Source organism: Amblyomma mixtum, chromosome 5 (assembly GCF_055824585.1).
Source record: "Amblyomma mixtum isolate Tamu chromosome 5, ASM5582458v1, whole genome shotgun sequence".
Lineage (NCBI taxonomy): Eukaryota > Metazoa > Arthropoda > Arachnida > Ixodida > Ixodidae > Amblyomma > Amblyomma mixtum.
The window spans coordinates 44,001,987-44,022,265 of record NC_143016.1 but is presented as its reverse complement, the minus strand read 5'-3'; the positions used below and the strand labels follow the sequence as shown (position 1 = coordinate 44,022,265).

At 45.2% G+C, this 20,279-nt stretch overlaps 1 protein-coding gene across 2 annotated transcripts; it reads right to left on the bottom strand.

The window, feature by feature from the left end:
• Positions 1 to 2,031: 2,031 nt before the first annotated feature.
• LOC149341940 (survival motor neuron protein-like) lies at positions 2,032 to 20,252 on the bottom strand. 2 transcript variants are annotated; one of them, XM_089544225.1, is made up of 8 exons: positions 19,996 to 20,249; positions 19,813 to 19,884; positions 19,676 to 19,741; positions 10,139 to 10,339; positions 5,026 to 5,082; positions 3,599 to 3,664; positions 2,907 to 3,017; positions 2,032 to 2,176 (listed from the first exon to the last, which is right to left on the bottom strand). In XM_089544225.1, exons 1-8 carry the CDS (start codon positions 20,029 to 20,031, stop codon positions 2,129 to 2,131), a joined length of 657 nt encoding a protein of 218 aa, XP_089400351.1. In that variant the 5' UTR covers positions 20,032 to 20,249; the 3' UTR covers positions 2,032 to 2,128. The 2 variants fall into 2 exon arrangements, with proteins under 2 accessions (XP_089400351.1, XP_089400352.1); XM_089544226.1 differs by lacking the exon at positions 19,813 to 19,884 and having other exon boundaries at positions 19,996 to 20,252.
• Positions 20,253 to 20,279: the final 27 nt, after the last annotated feature.

Below are 20,279 nucleotides of genomic sequence, written 5' to 3'. Positions count from 1 at the left end.
TCGAACTGTACCTATGCATCCACTGCCGAAAATCGCAGCAACGTTTCAAGTCCCAGTACTCGGCTAAGGTGGTCGCAGGTAGAATTCCAGGCCTCAACCTGAAGTTGAAGCTGGTACTCAGGTATTAACTTGGACTGACTCCTGACTTTCATGAGATCAAATTGGCACTTGCCAAACAAACAATACCTTTGCAAGACACAATCCGCTTGTTTCCAGAGATTGGCCAAATGTGTGTCCATCAGCTGAGTAGTGTCATCACACGGCACTTTCTCTCGTGCAAGGGTGCAAGCTTGTTGTAGGACATTTAGGAGATTGTCGTGAAGGATCCAGTGGCATGGGTCCGAAAAGTGTCCCAATAGATGACAAAGGTCATGGTTTTTATCACGGAGACGTTTGCAATTGAGTGCCAAGAGTGTCGGAAAGGGATCGCTGCCCCACGACTGGTCCCACACTATCCAGCCCCGCACGAGAGCAGGGCTGACAAAAGTAAGGTCTGGAGATGTCTTTTTTGCGCTTTGTGTAGTCCAATTCGCATTGGCATGCCAGGGATATTGCAGATGTCTGAAGTGGAGAGCTCGATAGCCTTGTAGAGATGTTTCCCCTTGGCTAAGCTGCGAAGTACTCCATACAGGATGGTGAGCATTGAAGTCACCCCGAATCCTTGAAAACACAGATATATAGTTTTTTCTGTGCATCAGGGCAGCAGCAGTTGTCACTTGGTGAATAAGGATAACTCCCGGCACTTATTTCCCCAAGAGCATTTTGACATCCTTCTTTCAATAAGAAGTCTACTCACAACTCACAAACTTTTACATCAAAAAAGAATACACTCTCTGCCATTCCTTCTTGTAACTGGGGTTCAAGGTTTCTACACTATATTACAACATGCCTCGTTTCCCTGTTTCGCTTGCAGGAACAACTAACACTGTTAATTGCCTGCGGAATTTCACCAGAAAACAAGCAGACAGAAGGACCATCCATCGTCTTGCGGCATGCATCCTGCAGCCAACCCATATTGAGTGGGTCCCACGAGACCTCCTGAGCTCGCAAAGCCGCGCAGATTCTGCGACCAGCCCTGCTACCCCAACCACGTCTTCGCCTTGAGTCCTCACTCTGGATGACACCACCCTCCTTTTAACAAGATAGGAACACCTCCGGTGCCACACACGTGCTCTAACCCCTCCGTGTGCGGTAACCCTCCCCCGCGGTCTTACCCATGCAGAGGAGGTTGCGCTTCAGAGGATCCAGGTCGGAGTTGCCCTAACTCCAGCCGTGACACGGAAGTGGCTGCAATTCGAAGGCTTATATCCCTGCCAAGGGTGTCCAGTCTGCAAGAACCGAAGTCTTGAGGCCGACATTCACTGCCTGCTGTGGGTTTGCCCGGCACTGAAGCCGACAAGAATTCGGCACCTGACGGCAGAAGGTCTTTCGCCGAACAATACTGGTTCATACACCGTTTGGACAAAGGGACATCATCATTCACTCCAAGATTTCATTAGATTACCGAACCTTTTCTCACTTATTTAGGCATCCTCCTCTATCATTACGTACCGTTTTATGCCCCGAGGCAATCAATGTCACTTAAAAAAAATATCACTTTTGGTACAACATACAAGTGCACCCTGGAGCTTTTTACTTGACAGTCCTACCACAGATGGCGGTAAAACCACAGCCATTATTACTAACTAAGCCATTATTAATAGAACTGGGGCATTTTTTGAGAGTCCATGCAGCTGCAAGCTCTTTTTATTACATGCCATTGGTGTTTTTCAAGGCTAAAATGATAGGGAACCCCAGCTTTAGAGGAAGAAGAGTGCTGGTTTTAACTCTAGAAGTGTTACGATTACCAGCAAATGCTTAGCCCATGATGCTGGCTTTTACCCTTTCGATTTTTCATCACGCCAAATAAACTGGACATTCAGGCTTGCCTGCCCACATCAGCGTAGCGCCATATCATTCTATAGTCTTCAAAATGTGTGGCCATGGTATGCGTTTCAATGATGGGCATACAAACGGCATAAGAAACAGCAATTAGTTTGAGAATTTACTTGTTTCCAATAAAAACACAATCACTGTAGCAGAGAAAAATAAAGGGGAGAAATGGTGTAGTATTTCCTGGAATGGCTTTCTACTTGTGATCACAGCAGTTTTCTACCCGTTGTGACTGCTGCAATGCCTGCAAATACAAAATAAAATGAGATGAATAGTTAAGCAAGGCTTTAGCGATCAGTGCACTGCGGTCACTCAGGCCGAGTAAAAACTCGTGACCATTTGCTAACACATTATGTTAAGATATAACAACGCAACTGTATGTTTGTGCTCTCTCTTACAAATTCATTCTGTGCTAGTGCTGCTCTTAGTATTCCAACACTACGATCACATTCACTCTTACAGGTTTTCAATTCTTGTTTACGCATTTCCTTCAGTTCCAGTGATCATTTAGCATGGTAGAAAAAAAAATAATTATTACCAAAAAGCAAAATGGAGGCACTCGTTAGTCAGTCAAGCCTTAATATAAAAAAAAATAATAAAGCTGGCTTTTTTTATGAGACACAAAGCGCTGTGCACTAAATGCTTAGGTTACAGTTGCAGACCCACGAGTGCATGTGACCTTGAAACAATATGCAGAATACCATGTTAAGGAGTCATGAGATCAATAATGATTTTGAATTCATAACATAATTCTCAGGAAAAGAAACGAGTGACAAAATTGTTGCTGTCCCATCTTTGCTTCCATCTTTTCTCAAAGCGACTCATCTGCCCCGAATGGACTTCAGTTTTAACTGCCTGTATGCCTAAAAAACAAGTAGTAACTGTGACCAATTTGCAGTTATATGTTAACTACTTATTCGATTAAAGCCCAATTACAAATTTCTGACATGAATACGTAGGAAACATGGCGATACCTGATAGTAGCCCGTGTGGTAGCCACTCATATACCAAGCCATAAGCATTGAGGAAAGTGCATCACTCTCTTTGCTGTTCTCCAGCAACAGCGAAGGCATGGATAATGTGCCCTGAAATATGGCCAAAGAAAACATAGATGCTACTGTTACGCACTTTTGACAAACTAAAATGACAAACTAAAACAGCTGTGGTTATGTCACTTCACTTTCCAGTCTTCCCAAAAATAGCTTGGTAGTCTAACAGTCTGGCTGTACTGATGGTACTGGAGCTGCTTTTTTACCACATGGCTTTTCTATCCCAAAGAGGCCCAGCAATACCTACTGCCTATGTGCCTTCTTTTTTGCCTTTGCTGCTCATCTATGATGGGCACCTGAAATACCGAGATGCATCCTCTTATTCTCCTAATTTGGTGATGAGTTCATGAATATTTCCCTCTCTTTTTGCGCACGAAAAAAAAATCGACGGTGGCCTTTTATTCCATTATGGTGAATGGGGTCTTTAAGTTGCACATGAGCTTTGAGAGACGCTGTAGAAGGTGGCTTCAGATTAATTTCGATCAGCCAGGGGATCTGCACCCTCCAGAATATGCTAGAAAAAAATTATGTTTGGGACATACGTATTTAGCGCACGTCAAATACTTCACATTTATTCAAAACTACTATAAAAAGATGAAGCTGAATAGAAATCATACATGAGTGGAGTCCGGAAAGGGTTGTCCGAGGCTGTCTGCTCTGCTCCACGGTGGTTCACTAGGAAGCTGTAAGTCAAGGATTATGGCAATAATATATCACAACCTACAGTCAAACCAGCAGCCCAGAAAGAAGAAGCTGGTTCAAATAATGCACAAAGAAATGCGGTGCTTGTACAAAAGAATGGACTTCTCCTGAGTCATTCCTGATGGCATTTACATTCCCAACGCAATCATCACAAGCGTGAGAGCAACAAGTTTCTTCACAGCACTTGTTACGGGACAGTATTCACTGGAGGAACAAGGTTAGTTGCCATTAGCAGTGTTCATCTAGAATGTGTCGAAACCGGAAACAAAGAAAGCTTGAGGACCTCGGGCATGTCTTCCGTACTGCAAAGAAGCCATCAACAACAGACCATTGTGGCAGTATGCTAATACTGCATTTACATGGGCACCCTTAAAGGGTCAGGCTACTGAATTTTGTCGGCCCTATTTTATTTGCGGCAACCGATAGCTCTTTACTCAAATTACCGTTCAGCCAGGTGTGGTGCCAAGAAGTGCGGTAGAACATTTTAAAATAGAATTTATTGATGTGGGAACACATCTGTATGAAATGGTAGTCTCATCTGGCAACCATCTGGATTTCCGCCGCGCGGCGGCAAACATGGCAGCGCCTGTCAAAGACGGACCTCTCGCTTTGGACTGAATTCTCGTTGTTGCTGCCTTTTTCAGTACGTTCACTGGTCATAAATGGGGTGCCGGTCATTCGCTTTGTCTCATCTCGCCTATAAGAAAACGTATAAGTGATAAATTTGCTTTATTTTAATAAATAGAGATGATTCTGCCGCTTCTAGGCTTAAGTGGAGAGCCGGTTTGTTTACAGCAATGGTTCCCGTCCTGACAACCAGATGGCGCCACTATAGGCTAAGTTTTTTTTTTTCTGCGTCTCTGCTAGCATATGCTGAACTAAAAGTGGGAATGTGCCTGCGTTTAGCGTACGTATAACTGTAAATATTCATGTGATCTACAGAAAAAGCAAGCGGTACGCCTTCTGCAGTTTACTAGAACAAAACGTACATTTTGCTTTAAAAAAAATATTAGTAGAGCTCTCCTCATTGTCCCTTTAATGCAGGTGCACTGGCCATACTTATTAAGGCTACCTGACGGAAATGAGGCGTATCAGAAAAGCTTCAAAACCAAATTAACTGCCGGCTAGAAGGACTCGCACAATTCCAGTAAGTGAAAAAATGAAAAACTAAAAGTTACGGTGATACAAAGCTGCAAAGGAGCAATAAAAATTCCATATGCTTAAGGCATGACATAACTCACCCCTTTTCAGAAAATGCTATAACATACTGCCAATATTTCTAGTGGACCTTGTACCACACTTCTGCAAAATTAATTTGCAAGCTATTCAAAGGGATACTTACATTGGGAATGTTTGTGTGATACTGATATGAGCCAGTCATGCTGCTTGTATGGACACTCTGAAAAGAAGTTAAGAATGCTAGTTAGTTAGTTATATGGGGTTTTATGGCACATAAGCAACTGTGGCTATCATGCACCAAACACAAGGTTAGATGATGTGTTATATTATGTGTATAGATGTTATATTACATTAGGTTTAAAACATTGGCTCTCTTCAGAAACTTACAAACAAGAGAAAACTCGATGAGTGCTTGCTCGCCTAAAAGCAATGTGGGATGAAATGGAATGTGTTCATAGTAAAATACAGTAAAAATTTGTTTATATAAGTTCTTCGAGATGCGAACAAGACATTAAAATGTGATTAACTCTGAGCTCATCACCACACATTTCACACCCAGGTTTGTCTTTTTTTTGTTAATAAGAAGCAATGGGTGATGTGTGTGTGACCTAAGCGCAAACGACATAAAGCTACTTCGATAAAACGCTCTTTACGGCGACATGATTTCCATTCCTCTAAAATGGGTTTTACATGATGCAGCTTGTGTTTCCTGCATGGAAGCTTGGGCGAGTTGGTGACGGTTCACTTGCCACATAGCGCTAAACAGACACGTACACAGGGAGACAAACACGACGGGCGCTAGGACGGGCTTCATTTTGCCAAGAAGTCTGCCATTTGGCTCTTAGATCCCTAGGTGGCAAGTTCGCATGTTTTATTTCCCCATTTCTGTCTTGTGCAGCACATGTCTGCTCTCTCATTGTCCCTAATGCCAACGTGACTGGGAACCCAGCAGAATTTTATAGCATGTTTTTGTGTCATGACCTTCACTATATTGTGTATTATGCTTCCTATCAGTGGCTCCGTGGCATTTTTGGAGTTTAATGCAGTAAGGACGCTCAGTGAATCTGTATAAATGATGCTGTTTTTGATGTTTTTATTTGTTATTTTCTGTACCGCAACACAAATAGCATAACACTCAGCGGTGAAAACTGTAGCACATAGGGGCAGTTGTACTGCATTTTTATTTTTTCCTTGTATTACTGCGCTTCCAACATGAGCATAAGTTTTGACCCATCAGTACAAAATGCAGAATAATTTCTGCATTTTTCTTGCACTGCGAGATATTCTTGTATTATATGCTCATGTGGTGTACAGGTTTTTTTCCGAAAGCGTTTCAGTGTGACGTCACACACTGTAGGGAGAGTGTACCACAATGGCAGTGGTTCGTGTCTTGGGGCAATACTTTTAATTTCATTCAATATGTTCAGAACTTGGCATTTTTCTTCGAAGTGCAACAGCAACGGCTTAATCGCGTGAGGCTTGTTGTTGAAGAGTATTCGAGATGGGCATTTCATGACAATAGGGCAACAGAGATGTTTAGGCTGAGAAAGGATTTTGAGTATGTACGTACAAGTTAGTGTAGTTCTTCGATCTTCTAAGGCAGGTTCACTAGTTTCCACATACTGACTTGCTACTGGGGAGATTCTGTAAGCACCGGAAGATAACCGTAAACCAAGATTGTGAATAGGATCCAGTCGTTATATGTAGGACGGTCTTGCTGAGCCATATAATATGGACCCGTAGTCGAACTTAGAGTGAACCAGAGAACGATATATATGCAACAGGCACGCCTTATCACACCCTCAGCGTTTTCTCGACAGTAGTTTTAGCATATTGAAGGCCTGGGAAGCTTTCTTTCTTTAAGCTGTTTATATGTGGTAAGAAAGTGAGTTTTTTATCGAAAGTGACGCCTAAAAATTTATGCTCTTGTTTGACTGGTAGTGGGGTTTGGTTTAAATATAGTGTGGGGTCGGCCTGTAGGCCTCGTCTCAAAGAGAACATAACCGCTACTGTTTTCTAAGGAGAAAATCTAAATTCCTTTCTATCTGCCCAGGTAGCCACTTTATTGTCATTTGTATCTGTCACTCACAAGTAGGCATGCTGGAAGACATGCATGCTATTTGCAGGTCATCTACGTAAACTGAGCACATTATAGATTTTGGGATAACTTTTCGCATAGAGTTCATTTTGATGATGAATAAAGTCGTGCTGAGGATGCACCCCTGGGGTACACCAGTTTCTTGAGTAAAAGTGTCAGAGAAGGTTGCGACCAGGCGGACTCTGAACGTGCGGTTGGTCAGGAAGTCGCTCAGACAGCTCAGCATCCTGCCGCGGATACCTAGGTCCGCTAGATCACGGAGGATGCCAAACCTCCAAGTGGTATTGTAAGCCTTCTCCAGGTCGAAGAAGACCCCAATACAGTGTTGGTTGTGGATGAACACTTCCCGGACTGTGTTCTCAAAGCGGACATGGCGATCAGTTGTAGACCATGTCTTTTTAAACCCGCATTGGTGTATATCTAAAAGTTGCCAGGACTGAAGTATGACAGTTAGTCTGATGTTAAGAACGCTTTTGAATGATTTTGCTATATAGCTGGTGAGTGCTATTGGTCTGTAACTGATGGGACTAGTTGGTGGTATGCCAGGTCTAAGGAAGGGTACTACGATTGCTTCTTTCTGTGCTTGAGGAATTTCTCCACTCATCCATATTTTATAAAAAAATTTTAGGAGAGCCTCTGTGGCAGTCTCAGAGAGGTGAGCAAGCATGGCATAATGTATATTGTCTGGGCCTGGGACTGTCTTTTTACCGGATGTTAGTACTGTGCTTAGTTCCTGCAGTGTAATAAGCTGTAACAAGTGAAGGCAGGCTAGTTGGTGGTTGACAATGGAGTGCATATTGCAACCGCGCAAAACGACGAGAGACGAAGAGAGGAAAGCACAGGACAAGACGCGGAACTTCAACTAAGGTTTACTACAAGGAAAACCACATTTATACAAGATTCGTAATCACACCTGATAAACAGCCGGTACCATCACGTTATACAGGCACGTGGGCGCGCGTGGCATAAGTTAGCATCTAGACAGTTGAATTCTTTCTTGGATAACGATACTGAACTGGAGCTGATGCAACGGTTGTTTTCTTTTTTTATGCAGTAGGCTTCAAAAATTTACCTGCTAAGCTGTTAATTTTCTGAGGGTCAGGAAACCTCAGCAGCTATCCTTGGCTGGGCAAGGATCTCGAGGCTCCAGGTAGTGAAGCAAAACAGCAAGCAGAACAAGTCTGCCACATGAATTTATGGCAACATTCTACCTGTCCGAAGAAGACTATAATCAAGCGTTACAGCCAAGAACTGAACAGCTCTAAAACAGCTGACACAGGAACTAAACAAATACTAAACAGGTTTCGATCTTGAGACAGGTGTTTTCTGACAAAAACAACCACGAGGCCTAAGATTTTGACCTAGCATGTGATGCAAAATATCACTTCAAGCTACTAGTTACATGCCAACAGGCATAGGCTTCCATTTGGAGACTGCCACAATGCAGAGTTATTACAGAAGGAAGGCACGCAAGCCATGTCGAACTGATTTAATCACTCATGCCAACATGGTGTCCACTCAGCCACACCCCCATGCTCCTCTTCGTCCTCTTTCTTTCCTAGGCGTCAGGCGCCAATCTTCAATACACTCCGGACCCCGGGGTGACAACCTCTAATGGATGCAGGCGTTGCACAGGCATAACTGGCTCCGAACCTTGCGGTAGATGAACTCGGCATGTGCGCACTATCCCATTCTTACTCTTGACGCACTCTGTGCTAACACCAGCCAGCCAAAAAAGTTTTGGTGCACTGTCATCATGAACAATCACAACGCCACCAGTGTTGGTGCTGCGGGCATCGTGCACCTTGCAAGCATGCACGCTGCGAAGAGCAAGAAGGTACTTATGGTGCCATGAGTATCCCGCTGCCTGTGAACCCACAGATTTAGAAAATCTGTTCGTTTTGGCTCATCATTGCTTTCTGGTGTGGACAGGTGACGCCATCCCAGAAAGAAATGTGATGGAGTTAACACTCCTGGCTCGTTAGGACTGGAGTAAATGAATGTGATTGGCCTCGAATTAACAACAGATTCAGTTTCAGATATTAATGCGCCCAGCTGCTGCACAACGAAATATCTTTTTCCAAGCGATTTCCACAGGCACATTTTGACAATTCTGATCAATCCTTCTCAAAACCCTCCTCACCAGGAAGCTCTCTCGGCAATGAACTTCCACGTTATAGAATGACTAACACAGAAGCCTTTCACCTGTTGCTGTCTTACAGAATGGTGAAGCATGCCAAGGCCCCTAGATACCTTTTTGAACGTCGGCGCATTATCAGAATAGACGACCTGCGGGGTTCCCCATCTAGCATAAAACCACCTGAACGCCATGAGGAAAGACTCAGCGGTAAGGTTGAGGACAAGCTCAAGATGAACAGCCCTCAAGGTATGAGTGGTTCATCGAGAAGGCATAAAGACGGGCCCAAAAAGTGGCAGCTACAATTACGGCAGCACCTAAAGAGGGGCTTCGAAGTGAAAAAATTAGGCTGCGTCGAACCGAGTTAACCGCAGTGAAAGCTGCCGAGCGAAGCTCTCATTTATATGCATCTCTCAATGCTGACGTCACACCCACACTCCATCACGCCACAATCACGTGGCATCACGCGAAGGTCACGTGACTTCATCCACACCTCCACACCAACTGTGAGGTCAAAGGTCACTGTCAAAGGGCAAGGGTGGTCTCCTTAGTGGACCACACATGGCAAGGCCTTAGAACCAGAGCCAGACATAAGCGCATAGCAACACCAGCCATAGCTCAACCAAGGTCATTCAATGTCGGCGGCTAGGCAAGTGAAGTGCGAGTTAGGTATCTTTAACTTTCGCTACAAAACAGAGAGGACAGGCATAAGTAGAAGAAATGTAATCCTAGTGCCTCTGTTGTCGTGTCACATCCTCGTCTTTTGCGCCGTTTCCTTCACTTGACTTCACGGACCAACTAGCCCGCCAAAAAGCCCTACTGAATTAACATCCACTTTTGTGCAGCTGTACAGTTACACAGGAAAGACATGGAGCTTTCTAAAACCTTCCAAGTCGAACGAAGATTCATACTGGACTGGGAACTGAGCCTCGAATCACTGTCAAACTAAGGTAGCCAGACACAGTGAGGCAATTAAAATCCACCAAGACACTGATGTTAGCTGCTAATGTTGAGAGAAGAATGTGAACAGAGAACACTCACACTCCCCGCTCGAGCTTGTTGAGCTTGCCTGGCCTTCTTGCCTTCCGATGGGTGCAGGTCTGACAAGAGGACACGTTCCTCGTTACCATAGCCTATGTAGTGCACAATGCAGTATTTCCCACTGATGCACTTGATCTTGGCTTCGTATGGAAGACTGTCTTCCGAGAAAATCGCAATGCAGTAGTCTCCCTGTTTCCAGCCCTGAAGCAAAACCCAAAGTAACTGTCAGTGCAAATGCTGTTTCACTGCTGCTAACAACTTTCCACTGCACAAAAAGCCAGAAAGATGCAAGTCAGTGCTCTCACAAGGGCAGTTAAAAGCAGTTAGGTTAGGTAACCACTCCTTACCATAGGCATGATGCCACACAACCTGGGCAAAAGGAGTGGTTAAGGGAGCCTGTAAAATGGCAGGTGACTTGAATCTTAAAGAAGCTCTGAAAGAGCTTCTGAGGAGAGTGAATAATCTCGCTCGATCACTACATTCTGTCATCATGAACACCTGAGCCAAATAATACACGCAGCAGAAAACTCACAATCGCGCTCAAAAGTTGACGAGCCCCTTTCAGCAACTTTTTCACGCTCGCGCCCTTCTCTGTCGCACGCTCCTGAGTAATTCTGTTCAGAGATGGCCATTGGTTAGATTCTTTCAGGCGCCATGCAGCTACCATGGCCATGGCCAATCCGCAGTGTCAATCCGGTAGGTCAGGAAGCTCCGCCCCCCAGGGAACTCCCATGTGAGAAGCGCGCACCTATGAGCATGCAAAAAGTGATGAGAGGAGAGAGAAAGGTGCAAAGATGCTGAAATTCAAATGTTGATTACAGATAACTAAGCTTCTACAAAACACAAAAAAAAAATTCTTTCCGGGGGACATTTACAAAGCAGCGTCCTTTAACCGCCCAGGAATACCACACCTCTAACAGAGCCCCCTTCAAAGCCCCTTTAACTCCTCGGCATAGTGCAACCTGCAAAAGCCCTTTCTTCAGGTAGGTTTGGCTTATTGGGGTTTAACGTCCCAAAGCAACTCAAGCTATGAGGGACGCCACAGTGAAGGGCTCCGGAAATTTCGACCACCTGGGGTTCTTTAACATGCACTACCATCGAACAGTACACAGGCCTCTAGAATTTCGCCTTCATTTGAATTCGACCACCGCAGCCAGAGTCAAACCCATGTCTTTCGGGTCAGTAGCTGAGCGCCATAACCACTGAGCCACCGCGGCGGCTTTCTTTCTTTCTTCAGGTAGATCATACCTACAACATTCTCTTAAACAATGAAAAACAGCGCAGAAACACAGGATGAAGAACATGATGGCACAACACTCTGACTATTAACTCGTTTTTATTCCACAGGAGGCGAAATGTAGAGCTGGAAAAACACCTAAACAGCAAAAATGCAAACATTACAAATAACTCCGATACAGAAAGTGCAATTATTGCATGTGCTTTGCACAAGTCAAACGGATAGATAACTTAGTTCCCTTTCTTTTTTTTTTAAAGCTGACGCAACTCTGACCTCTCTACTGTATGATTAGAGTTTAGAAGGTTTCCCTGGCTTTCTTCATTCTGCATTTCTTTCGGACGCGCGAGCTATCGAGGAGAGGGGTGCAGTTTTTTGAAGGATGTTCCTTGCAATGCGCAACTAGACTGCTGCCTGTGCCTGTTTTTTTGCTATCTGGCGTGCTCGCTTAGTCAAGTATCCAGACAGCGACCCGTCTGCCGCCTGACATACATTTTCCCACATGATTGTGGCACACTGTACAACACACCATGCTGACAGTCAGTGTAGCGATTTTGATGGTTTGTGTCACGTGGGCATTCTGGTGGGTCATCATTGATGGCCTGCCAACAGGCACTGAGCTTGTTTGGTGCACAAAAAGCCACTCGAATGCCAGTGGTTGCATTCGAGTGGTTTCTTGCTTGATTCAACCTGACAGTTTGTGAACGTTTGGTATGACTGCTGTCCCAGACGGCTCAGGATCAAGTCGCTCGGCCGTCTTCAGATTTCGCACTTCTTCACAAGGAACTCCACCACAGCCATGAGTACGAAGCTAGGGAAACCTGCATCTAATAGTCTTTCCACCAGCGACTGCACACTTGCAATTATCTAATGAAGACACGACCTCCCAAGCGCATTCTTGAGTGCCATATTTGCACACTTCACGAGCTTTCAATGTGCCGAGGAGTACAAGAATTTCTTTTTTGATCGTGAAGCACATTTCCAGCACACGGGGTGCACTGTGAACCTTTTTCGAAAGGCTCGGCACTAAATAGACATGCAAAGGAAAAAAGTGGAGACGACAGGACAGAAGCGCAACTTTTAACATTACAGGAATACTGAAGCAAAAACTTAAAATTGAACAAAAACACTCAAAATAGATTCTCAGAATGTGATTCCATCGAAATCTAGTCGTCACTGTGCATATTTTTCAGCGGATAGTTTTATTTTCGATGTTTCATGAGCGCACGCCAAGCCCTCCTGGCCGGTGCAAAGTGGAGAACGTGACATCATGGCACCCTCTAGTGGCGACAGATATGGCGGCACCCTTCGATGCATAAAGCCTCGCTTCGGAATGGATTAGTCGTTGTTACTGCCTTCTTCAGCGCGTTCAATGGCCATAAATGGGCCACAGGTCTTTCGCGTCGTCTCCTGTCGCCCATAGGAAAACGTACGAGTAATAAATTTGCTTTGTTTTTTTATTTAAAGTGACGATTCTGCCCCCTTTAGGCTGAGGGGCGTCAGTTTGTTGGCAACAATGGTTCCCCTCTTAACCACCAGATGCCGCCACTAGTCTGAACATCGTCGGGCTTCTGTTTTAAAAGTGATAATGTTAGAAATGGCGTAAGGTCCGGGAAAAATAGCTGCATTTCATGTATGTAAGCGTGCATATGGTTATGGTATGTAGACAGCATCGATTAACATCTTGATATATCTGCGTATGCCGTGAGCAGACGACAGACAGACGAGTGACGACGCAATGGCAATCGTGCTTCTGCGCGAACGGTGGGCGCGTGGGTGTAATGACGTCTAGTCGCAGCTTCCACAGGCAGCCGCCAGGTGCAACGATACGGCAATAAATCGCGAAAAAAAACGTTTTATCCGCCTTTTTCGCTAAAATGCTTGTTGCGTTTATCAATTTTAGAAGTCAAGCTCTTGTTACATATAAAAGAGCAGCTCCAAAAGTTTGGTTCAGTATCCTTTTAATAACCGGCAAATGAAGCCAGGCGCACTTATATAGCCGCTGATATCCAGAGACGGGCTGCGTGAGAGAGCGTGAACCAAATCAACAAACAAGAGGAAGAGGAATAGGCCATATATAAGCGAGAATAAAAAAATCCAAGTAGGTGAACATACCAACACTGTGGGGTTTGCAATAGGGGGATAGATACATTTTCCCCGTTTAACCGTGGACCACACAATTCAATACCGCTGGGCGCCACCATGTGATCGCGTACACTACCAAGCGCATGCCGATGATTGTGGGCTTTGCTCTGAGGGAAACAAAGGGACAACACTCCAGCTGACGCAAACTGGCATTTATTGCCAGCTAGCAACAAATAGCACTAAGGAATCGAGGTCGTCCACCTTAGCAGCACAGTTACAAGAGAATGTTCGCCCACACTAGGGCAGGGGAGATACTCCACGGTCGGATGGGATGAAATGCGGGAGAATGCTCTCCCCGACGGCCTCGCCCCGCTGGCTAAGAGCGAAGCATCGCACCAAAACGTCAGCGTGCTCAAAAACTCCCAGCTGAAGAGCGAGCCGTCTCCTCCATGCATGCGCAGGAACCACGTCGTCCGTGCAGTGCGTCTCTGCCACGCCGGCGCCTTCCCTTGTTAATTAAGGTAACTAACCAGGGAAAATGCATCGCAGAGAAGCAAACCACAGGGGACGAACGGGGCAAGGTCCCATGCAGAGGTTTTGACTTGATGACACACCACATGCTGTGCACAGCAAAACTGCCCTCTTGCTTTCTCTGATATGATTGTCCTGACAGCTGCATCTTTGATACGTTGTTCTTAATCTGCACTGCTAAGTATTTCAACTGATACTGAAAAGATATCCTCACGTGGAGAAGAAAGAAAGTAGTGAAACTGGGTCTAAAAATGACTGCCAGAAGCTTGTAAACGATAACCTTGCAATTTTTCCAACACACATTGCAAGAGTTTAGGTCTCCCCACACTACGAAAATGAATATCGTTCCAAGCGTAGGTGACATCGAAAGATGATGATTATGAATTTTGAAGGCGTAAGGGCATCTGTGGCCAAAGAGCGCCAAGGCACAAGGGCCAGCACTGGGCCAGTAGAAAGCTTGTACCCTCTGTATCACCCATGACTACAGAAGGCAAAACGCTTGTCCAGAATGCATGAACTGTGCGCTCCACGCTACTCTGGGTTACACGCAACATATAGCCATAACACCTGGTTTGAGACAGGCAGCGGGTGAGCATGCACGACCAAACTGATAGAATGGCCCGTCTTTTCGCAGCTTGCTGGCCGTCATAGCTCTGCCACCTCCTTTCACCGCCAGAAGAACCGACTGCGGTGTTGGCTGTGAAACAAAACTACGCAGCTATATTCACCATTACTGTCTTCCCCTTTTCCTTTTTCACATGCAGAAGCTCTGGCGTTCCAAGATTTTATCGCGTCATGGTCATGACAGCACTTCTGGCAACAAGCATGTGGCAAAGCTGCGGCAGCCAGCGCAACGCGAAAAGACGGCAACGCTGGCAATGCTATCAGTTTGGCCACCCATGCTCATACCTGACCTTTCTTGAGCCAGGTGTCACTGCTAGATGTTGTGCGTGTAGCCCAGAGCAGTTCACAGCATGCAGTTCATGCATCCTAGAAAAGCGCTTTGCCCTCTGTATCCGGGGGCACTGGAGATCGAAACCACTGATCTCCATTAGGTGGCTGGATGCTGCATTCCCGTTTTCCGAGGAGAGCGAGAGTTAAGCCACCAGAAGTTGGACGGCTTGTTCCAGTCTGCCGTGTAAATTCAATGCAAAAAGTCACGTTTTTAGCCTTTCCATTCGCAGTTTTTTGTGCTGTTCTCATGTAATAGCTGCTGTTATATCAAAGAAATAAGCAAGCTGAATGCGAGAAGTGAAAGCATCATTTGGAGAACCCTGTAATTTCAGATAAACCGGGGAAAACAGGCATGCAGGTCTCACATAGCCGTGGTTAAAGGTGCACTGAAGAGGAATCTGAACTTGTCTTTTTGCCGCGGGAACTCGATCTACACGTTCCGAGCTTTCTTAGAAACTGCGATTTACTGCCTTGTGTGGCCGATTTCCCTAATAAATCGAATTAACGCCCGGCTCCCGCCTTTTTTTTTTAATTCTGCCTCGTACGGTGGGTGGAGTCGACCAACGCGTGGAGCGCCTTTCACCCAGTCCCGTGGCGGCTTGTCGCTCTGCCATCGGCGGAGTAATACGTAGTAGTCCGTAGTAGCAAATAGTCCGCGCGTATTTTTATTTCTTCGGGCTTATTTTGCGGCTATATTATCTGCGAATGAAACTATTTATTCATGGAAACCTAAAAAACAAAATAAAGCGAAAGCAAAGCCTCCACGGGACTGGGGGAAAGGCGCTCCCACGCGTTGGTCGACTCCGCCCACCGTACGAGGCCGAATTAAAAAAAAAGGCGGGAGCCGGACGTTAATTCGATTTAATTGGGGAAATCAGCCACACAGGGCAAGAAGTCACTGTTTCTAAGAATGCTAGGAACGTGTAGATCGAGTTCCCGCGGCAAAAAGACATGTTCAGAATCCTCTTCAGTGCACCTTTAAGGGATCCATACATAGAACACTATGTTCTTGTTTGCTTTTTGTATTCCAAGCGTAAAGGAGTACTAAGTAGAATGGCGATAAGGCTACAGTCATCTTAAAACTGAATTGTCGAGTAGCAAAGAAAAGGCACTTGTGTCTCGTCCTCGTTCTTTTCTTGTGGTGTGCATGGTTTGGCGCTAGTTTTTCTTCAATTCAAGAAAAGGCGAATGATGGCAAGAATCCTGACACTCGTCTATCGAAACTACAGCAGATGCAGCTGTTGTGGTTTCAGTTTCGAACTGCAGGCAGATGACGTCTCGCCTCATTGATGGTGGGTGATGTAAATTTATCTTTTTAGGACATCATTTAGCTACCAAACGTGCTTTAAACCAAACTCCATAGTACAGCCACGTTTATGCAGGTGCCCCTACAAGGAGCACACAAAACAATTTTCGCACTAGTCATTAGCGTATTTAGAGGCAAGGGAGAGAGTGGGGCAAAATGCGACATAAATTTGCAAACTGACGCCATTCATTCATGTGTATCAGAAAACAAATGTTGCCAAATCATTCCCTACTGTTCTGACCCCACGATCACTAAATATGAAAAGTACAACTGAAAAGCAATGCAGTGAAATTTAATCAAACTTAAAACTTCAAAATGTCGCATTTTGCCCCACCCCATGGAGCAAAGTGAGACAGCCCACGGGGCAAAACGAGACGCCCTTCCAAAATCAACATATCACTCATCCTTGCAATCAACGCACACGAAGTTGACATCCCAGACATCTAGACAGTGCACTCAGATCGAACCCGGAACTGTTTTGTTCCATGCCTCACTACAGTCTATGCGCTTCTACTGCTGGGCTCTGCACGTAGCCTGGCTATGTGATAATTTTGAATTTCTTGCCTTCTTCACAGCTGTTTTCTATTTTAAGGCCACAATTGATGCTCTTTCACTCAGTTTTGTTGGACGGTGAATACAACGTGTTGAATGTGATTATATATGCCAGGCCATAAAGCACTTCCTCCATTTTCATGTGTTCTCAAAAAGCTGTTCAATGCCCACTAGACAGTGTGCAAAGCTGAAGTTCACAAGACGTTTGATACATGTTCTGTACTTTATATTCTCCCATTTTCTTTACTGTTGTGAGGTAGGCGCCTTTGGAAGCAGATTGATGATATAGCACCGGCACTGCCTGCATCTTTCCAGAGCTTTCTTCAGCTTTTCTGCACACTAGGTGGCATTCATTTTTTTCTTTTGTATGTTCAAGTTATCTTATAGAGTGGGAAAACATGGGTAGAGCTTTAGATCAAGAAATAAAGCTATTGCATTTACAAAGGTCCTTGCAGAACATCACAACACAGCGTTTTGCCCCACGCACAGCCTGCTGTAAAAATAATTCTCTCTTAATTTGCAAGCAGGAATTACCTTGCCTAAATACCTGCGGTAACCAGAGATGCAAGGTTGAGAGGTTGAGTGCGCTACACAGTTTTGAAAAAAGTAGCGTGCAGAATTTCGCGCCTTTTCAACTGGTTGTTCGTTTATGGCTCACTTCAAAATTTTTCCCTCTGTTTAAGTGCAAACAATCTGGTCAACTTGAAAGCCACTTGTAGCAGGCATGAGTAGATTCAGACCACTGAAATATGAAGTGAATTTGATTGCTAGTTCAGAAGTTAGATGGCGCTAAACAGCACAAAGTGTCGTGTTTTGCCCCATATGTAGCTTTCTGTAAAAATAAATCATTCTTAATTACCAGGGGCTCCAAAACTCCTAACTCTGCATATGATAAGACCAGTAATGATCATCATACATAAATACTTGCGGTAATTTAGGATGCCAGGTTGATTGAGCTGCACAATTTTGAAAATCGTGGCATGCAGAATTTCAAGCATTTTCGATTAATTTCTCGTTCACCATGGCTCACTTCTAAATTTTTTCCTCTGCGTACGTGCGATCAATCTGGCCAACCTTAAAGCCATTTGTTGTGGACATGTATGGAATCAGAGCACTGAAATATGGAGTTAATTTGATAGCTAATTCAGAAGTTAGGAGGCACCAAATAACAAAGTGTCGCGTTTTGCCCCCTGTCGCATTTCGCCCCACTCTCCCATACACAGTGCAAGGAATTGTGGGCAAGAAAAAGAAATGGTGGACAAGCACTGTCAGAAGTCAACTGCACCAAGCATAACTTGGTACAATATGAAACAGTACTTGGCATACTCATTTGGAAAAGCAGTACCAAACTCGAGGAGGCACTATCAACCAGAACACCATCGGCCCTTCACCAAATAGTAGCCGTGTCCTCAACCCGGTTTGATCGAAACGTAATTCGGTAAAGTGGCCACTGCAAACTCGGCTGCCTGGTGAAGGTTTCCACCTATTCTTTCTTAAATTTCACCCCCCCCCCCCCTGCACCAGCGATGATGTAATGTGGGCCGTTTCACATGCTGCAACTAGAACGAAAATAGTCGGCCTAGTCGGTGACACCACAGTGCGATTTTCACTCAGTACTTTCACATGCAGCGCACACTCAGCGAATTCAGTCGGAGGGACACGCAATGCTGCTCTGTGCTTGCATACGTATGATTAAACGCGACAGAAACGCTGAATGGAATGTGTTGATGATGTTATGACCAGCGTGTTTTTAGATGCAAGGCAATATTTCGTATGTTTTGATTAGAATAAATGGTTTTGTTTACGCCGTGGCAACAGCTCCCACGTGACCCCAAGTCACACGCCGTCTCGGCGCTCCCCCATTGGTCAGTCGCAGAGCGAACACACCGACGCTGCGGTTGAATAACTTGAATTCCAACAGGACGGTTAGAGCCCGCGAACGCATCACAACGAAGCATAGCGTTGACGACACTAGCGCAACGGCACGACACAGAGCTTACAGAGATGCGCAGACAAGGCTCCGTACGTACTGCGTGTAGCGACGTCGTGTTGTCTGTTAGTGTCGTCCCATCGCAATGCAAGGGCTCTTCTTTTTTATAAACGTCTAAGCGATAACATATTCATAATATTCTAAATCGAACAACAGCACAAAATAAATAAATAAATTAAAATCCCTTGTGTCCCTAGGTTTCTATGGCTGTTGGCTTCTCTCATATTTATAACAAGCCCCTCATCCCCCCTCTCTTGTTTGCTTAATTGCTTAGCGAGGGCCTCGGTTCTGGCAGCCTTGACGCCATAGGAAGCATAAGAGGGTTCTCACACAGCTTCCACTCTCGCCGTTTGATGACGTTCTACGTCACATCAGCGGTAACTCAGGACGTGCTACGTCCGCCGCTTAAGAGCGTGGGTGGCGCTGGTGAACACTCTAAAGGTTAGGTTATTTGTAAACATAAATACCCCCGAAAGCAGAAGAATTGACAGCTGTCGCCGTGGCTCAGCGGTAGAGCACCGGACGCGTAATTCGGAGGTCGTGGGTTCGGATCCCACCGGCGGCATGTGGTTGTTTTTTCTTCTGCTTTGCTAATGAATTAGCTTTAAGCGATAACATATTCATAATATTCTAAATCGAACAACAGCACAAAATAAATAAATTAATTAAAATCCCTCGTGTCCCTTGGTTTCTATGGCTGTTGGCTTCTCTCATACCCAGAAGAAGAGGGGACCGGAGTAGAATGACACAGTCGAGGCAAATCCCGAAAGCTGAGAATCTCGGGGAGCGCAGTCAGCATCTGCACACTACACCACGGGAGGCCACTACGTGTCGCATTAACACGCTAGCTTTCATGTGTAGCGAACGCGGAACATTTGTACTTACAGTTGGAGGTTCCTGCCCGGACGAAGAGTTTTCCGACGACGCGCGGTTCCGTCTTTCGATTTCTTTCTGCAAACACACGAAAAGACAGAGACAAGGTCAATATACGAACGGCAGTCCACTGAGCGTCGCGCACTTACCTTTATCTGCTCATGAGCCCGATCGTACGCTGCAATCAAATCGCTATCGTCCCATATGTCTTCGTCAACAGGCTTGAGATGCAAGAGGGTTTCAAAAAACAAAATCCGAGCAGAAAATTTGCTACATGTTACCCGATTTCAAAGCAGCTGAGGCGATAAAGCAACCAAAGTTGGCGCGTGTACCTCGTTGCGTCTCCACAACACCGCTCCCTTTTCCATCGCCGCTGCTGAGTTCCGTGGATGACACAAAAGAATGCCCTTTAAAGGCCTGCCAAATATGTAATGCAGACTCACAATACTCTAACTACAAGTTAGAAAACAAAACATAACTGAACGAAAATGAACGCAACGACCCACTCCAGTCAGCACAGCCACTGAGCCTTCGTTCCTCCATGCATGGCATGCCTTGACGTAAACACTCGCATTTTTGCGATAATTATGCAGGTTCAAGTAAAAAAAAAGTTTAC

Bases quoted from the DNA above. Each gene is read 5' to 3' on its own strand.
- LOC149341940 (XM_089544225.1), bottom strand. From the start codon at position 20,031: ATGGAAAAGGGAGCGGTGTTGTGGAGACGCAACGAG. The intron at 19,742-19,812 runs GTAAGTGCGCGA...GTGTGTTTGCAG, and splicing joins GGGCTCATGAGCAGATAAAG to AAAGAAATCGAAAGACGGAA. The intron at 5,083-10,138 runs GTGAGTGTTCTC...ACTTCTTTTCAG, and splicing joins AACAAGCTCGAGCGGGGAGT to AGTGTCCATACAAGCAGCAT.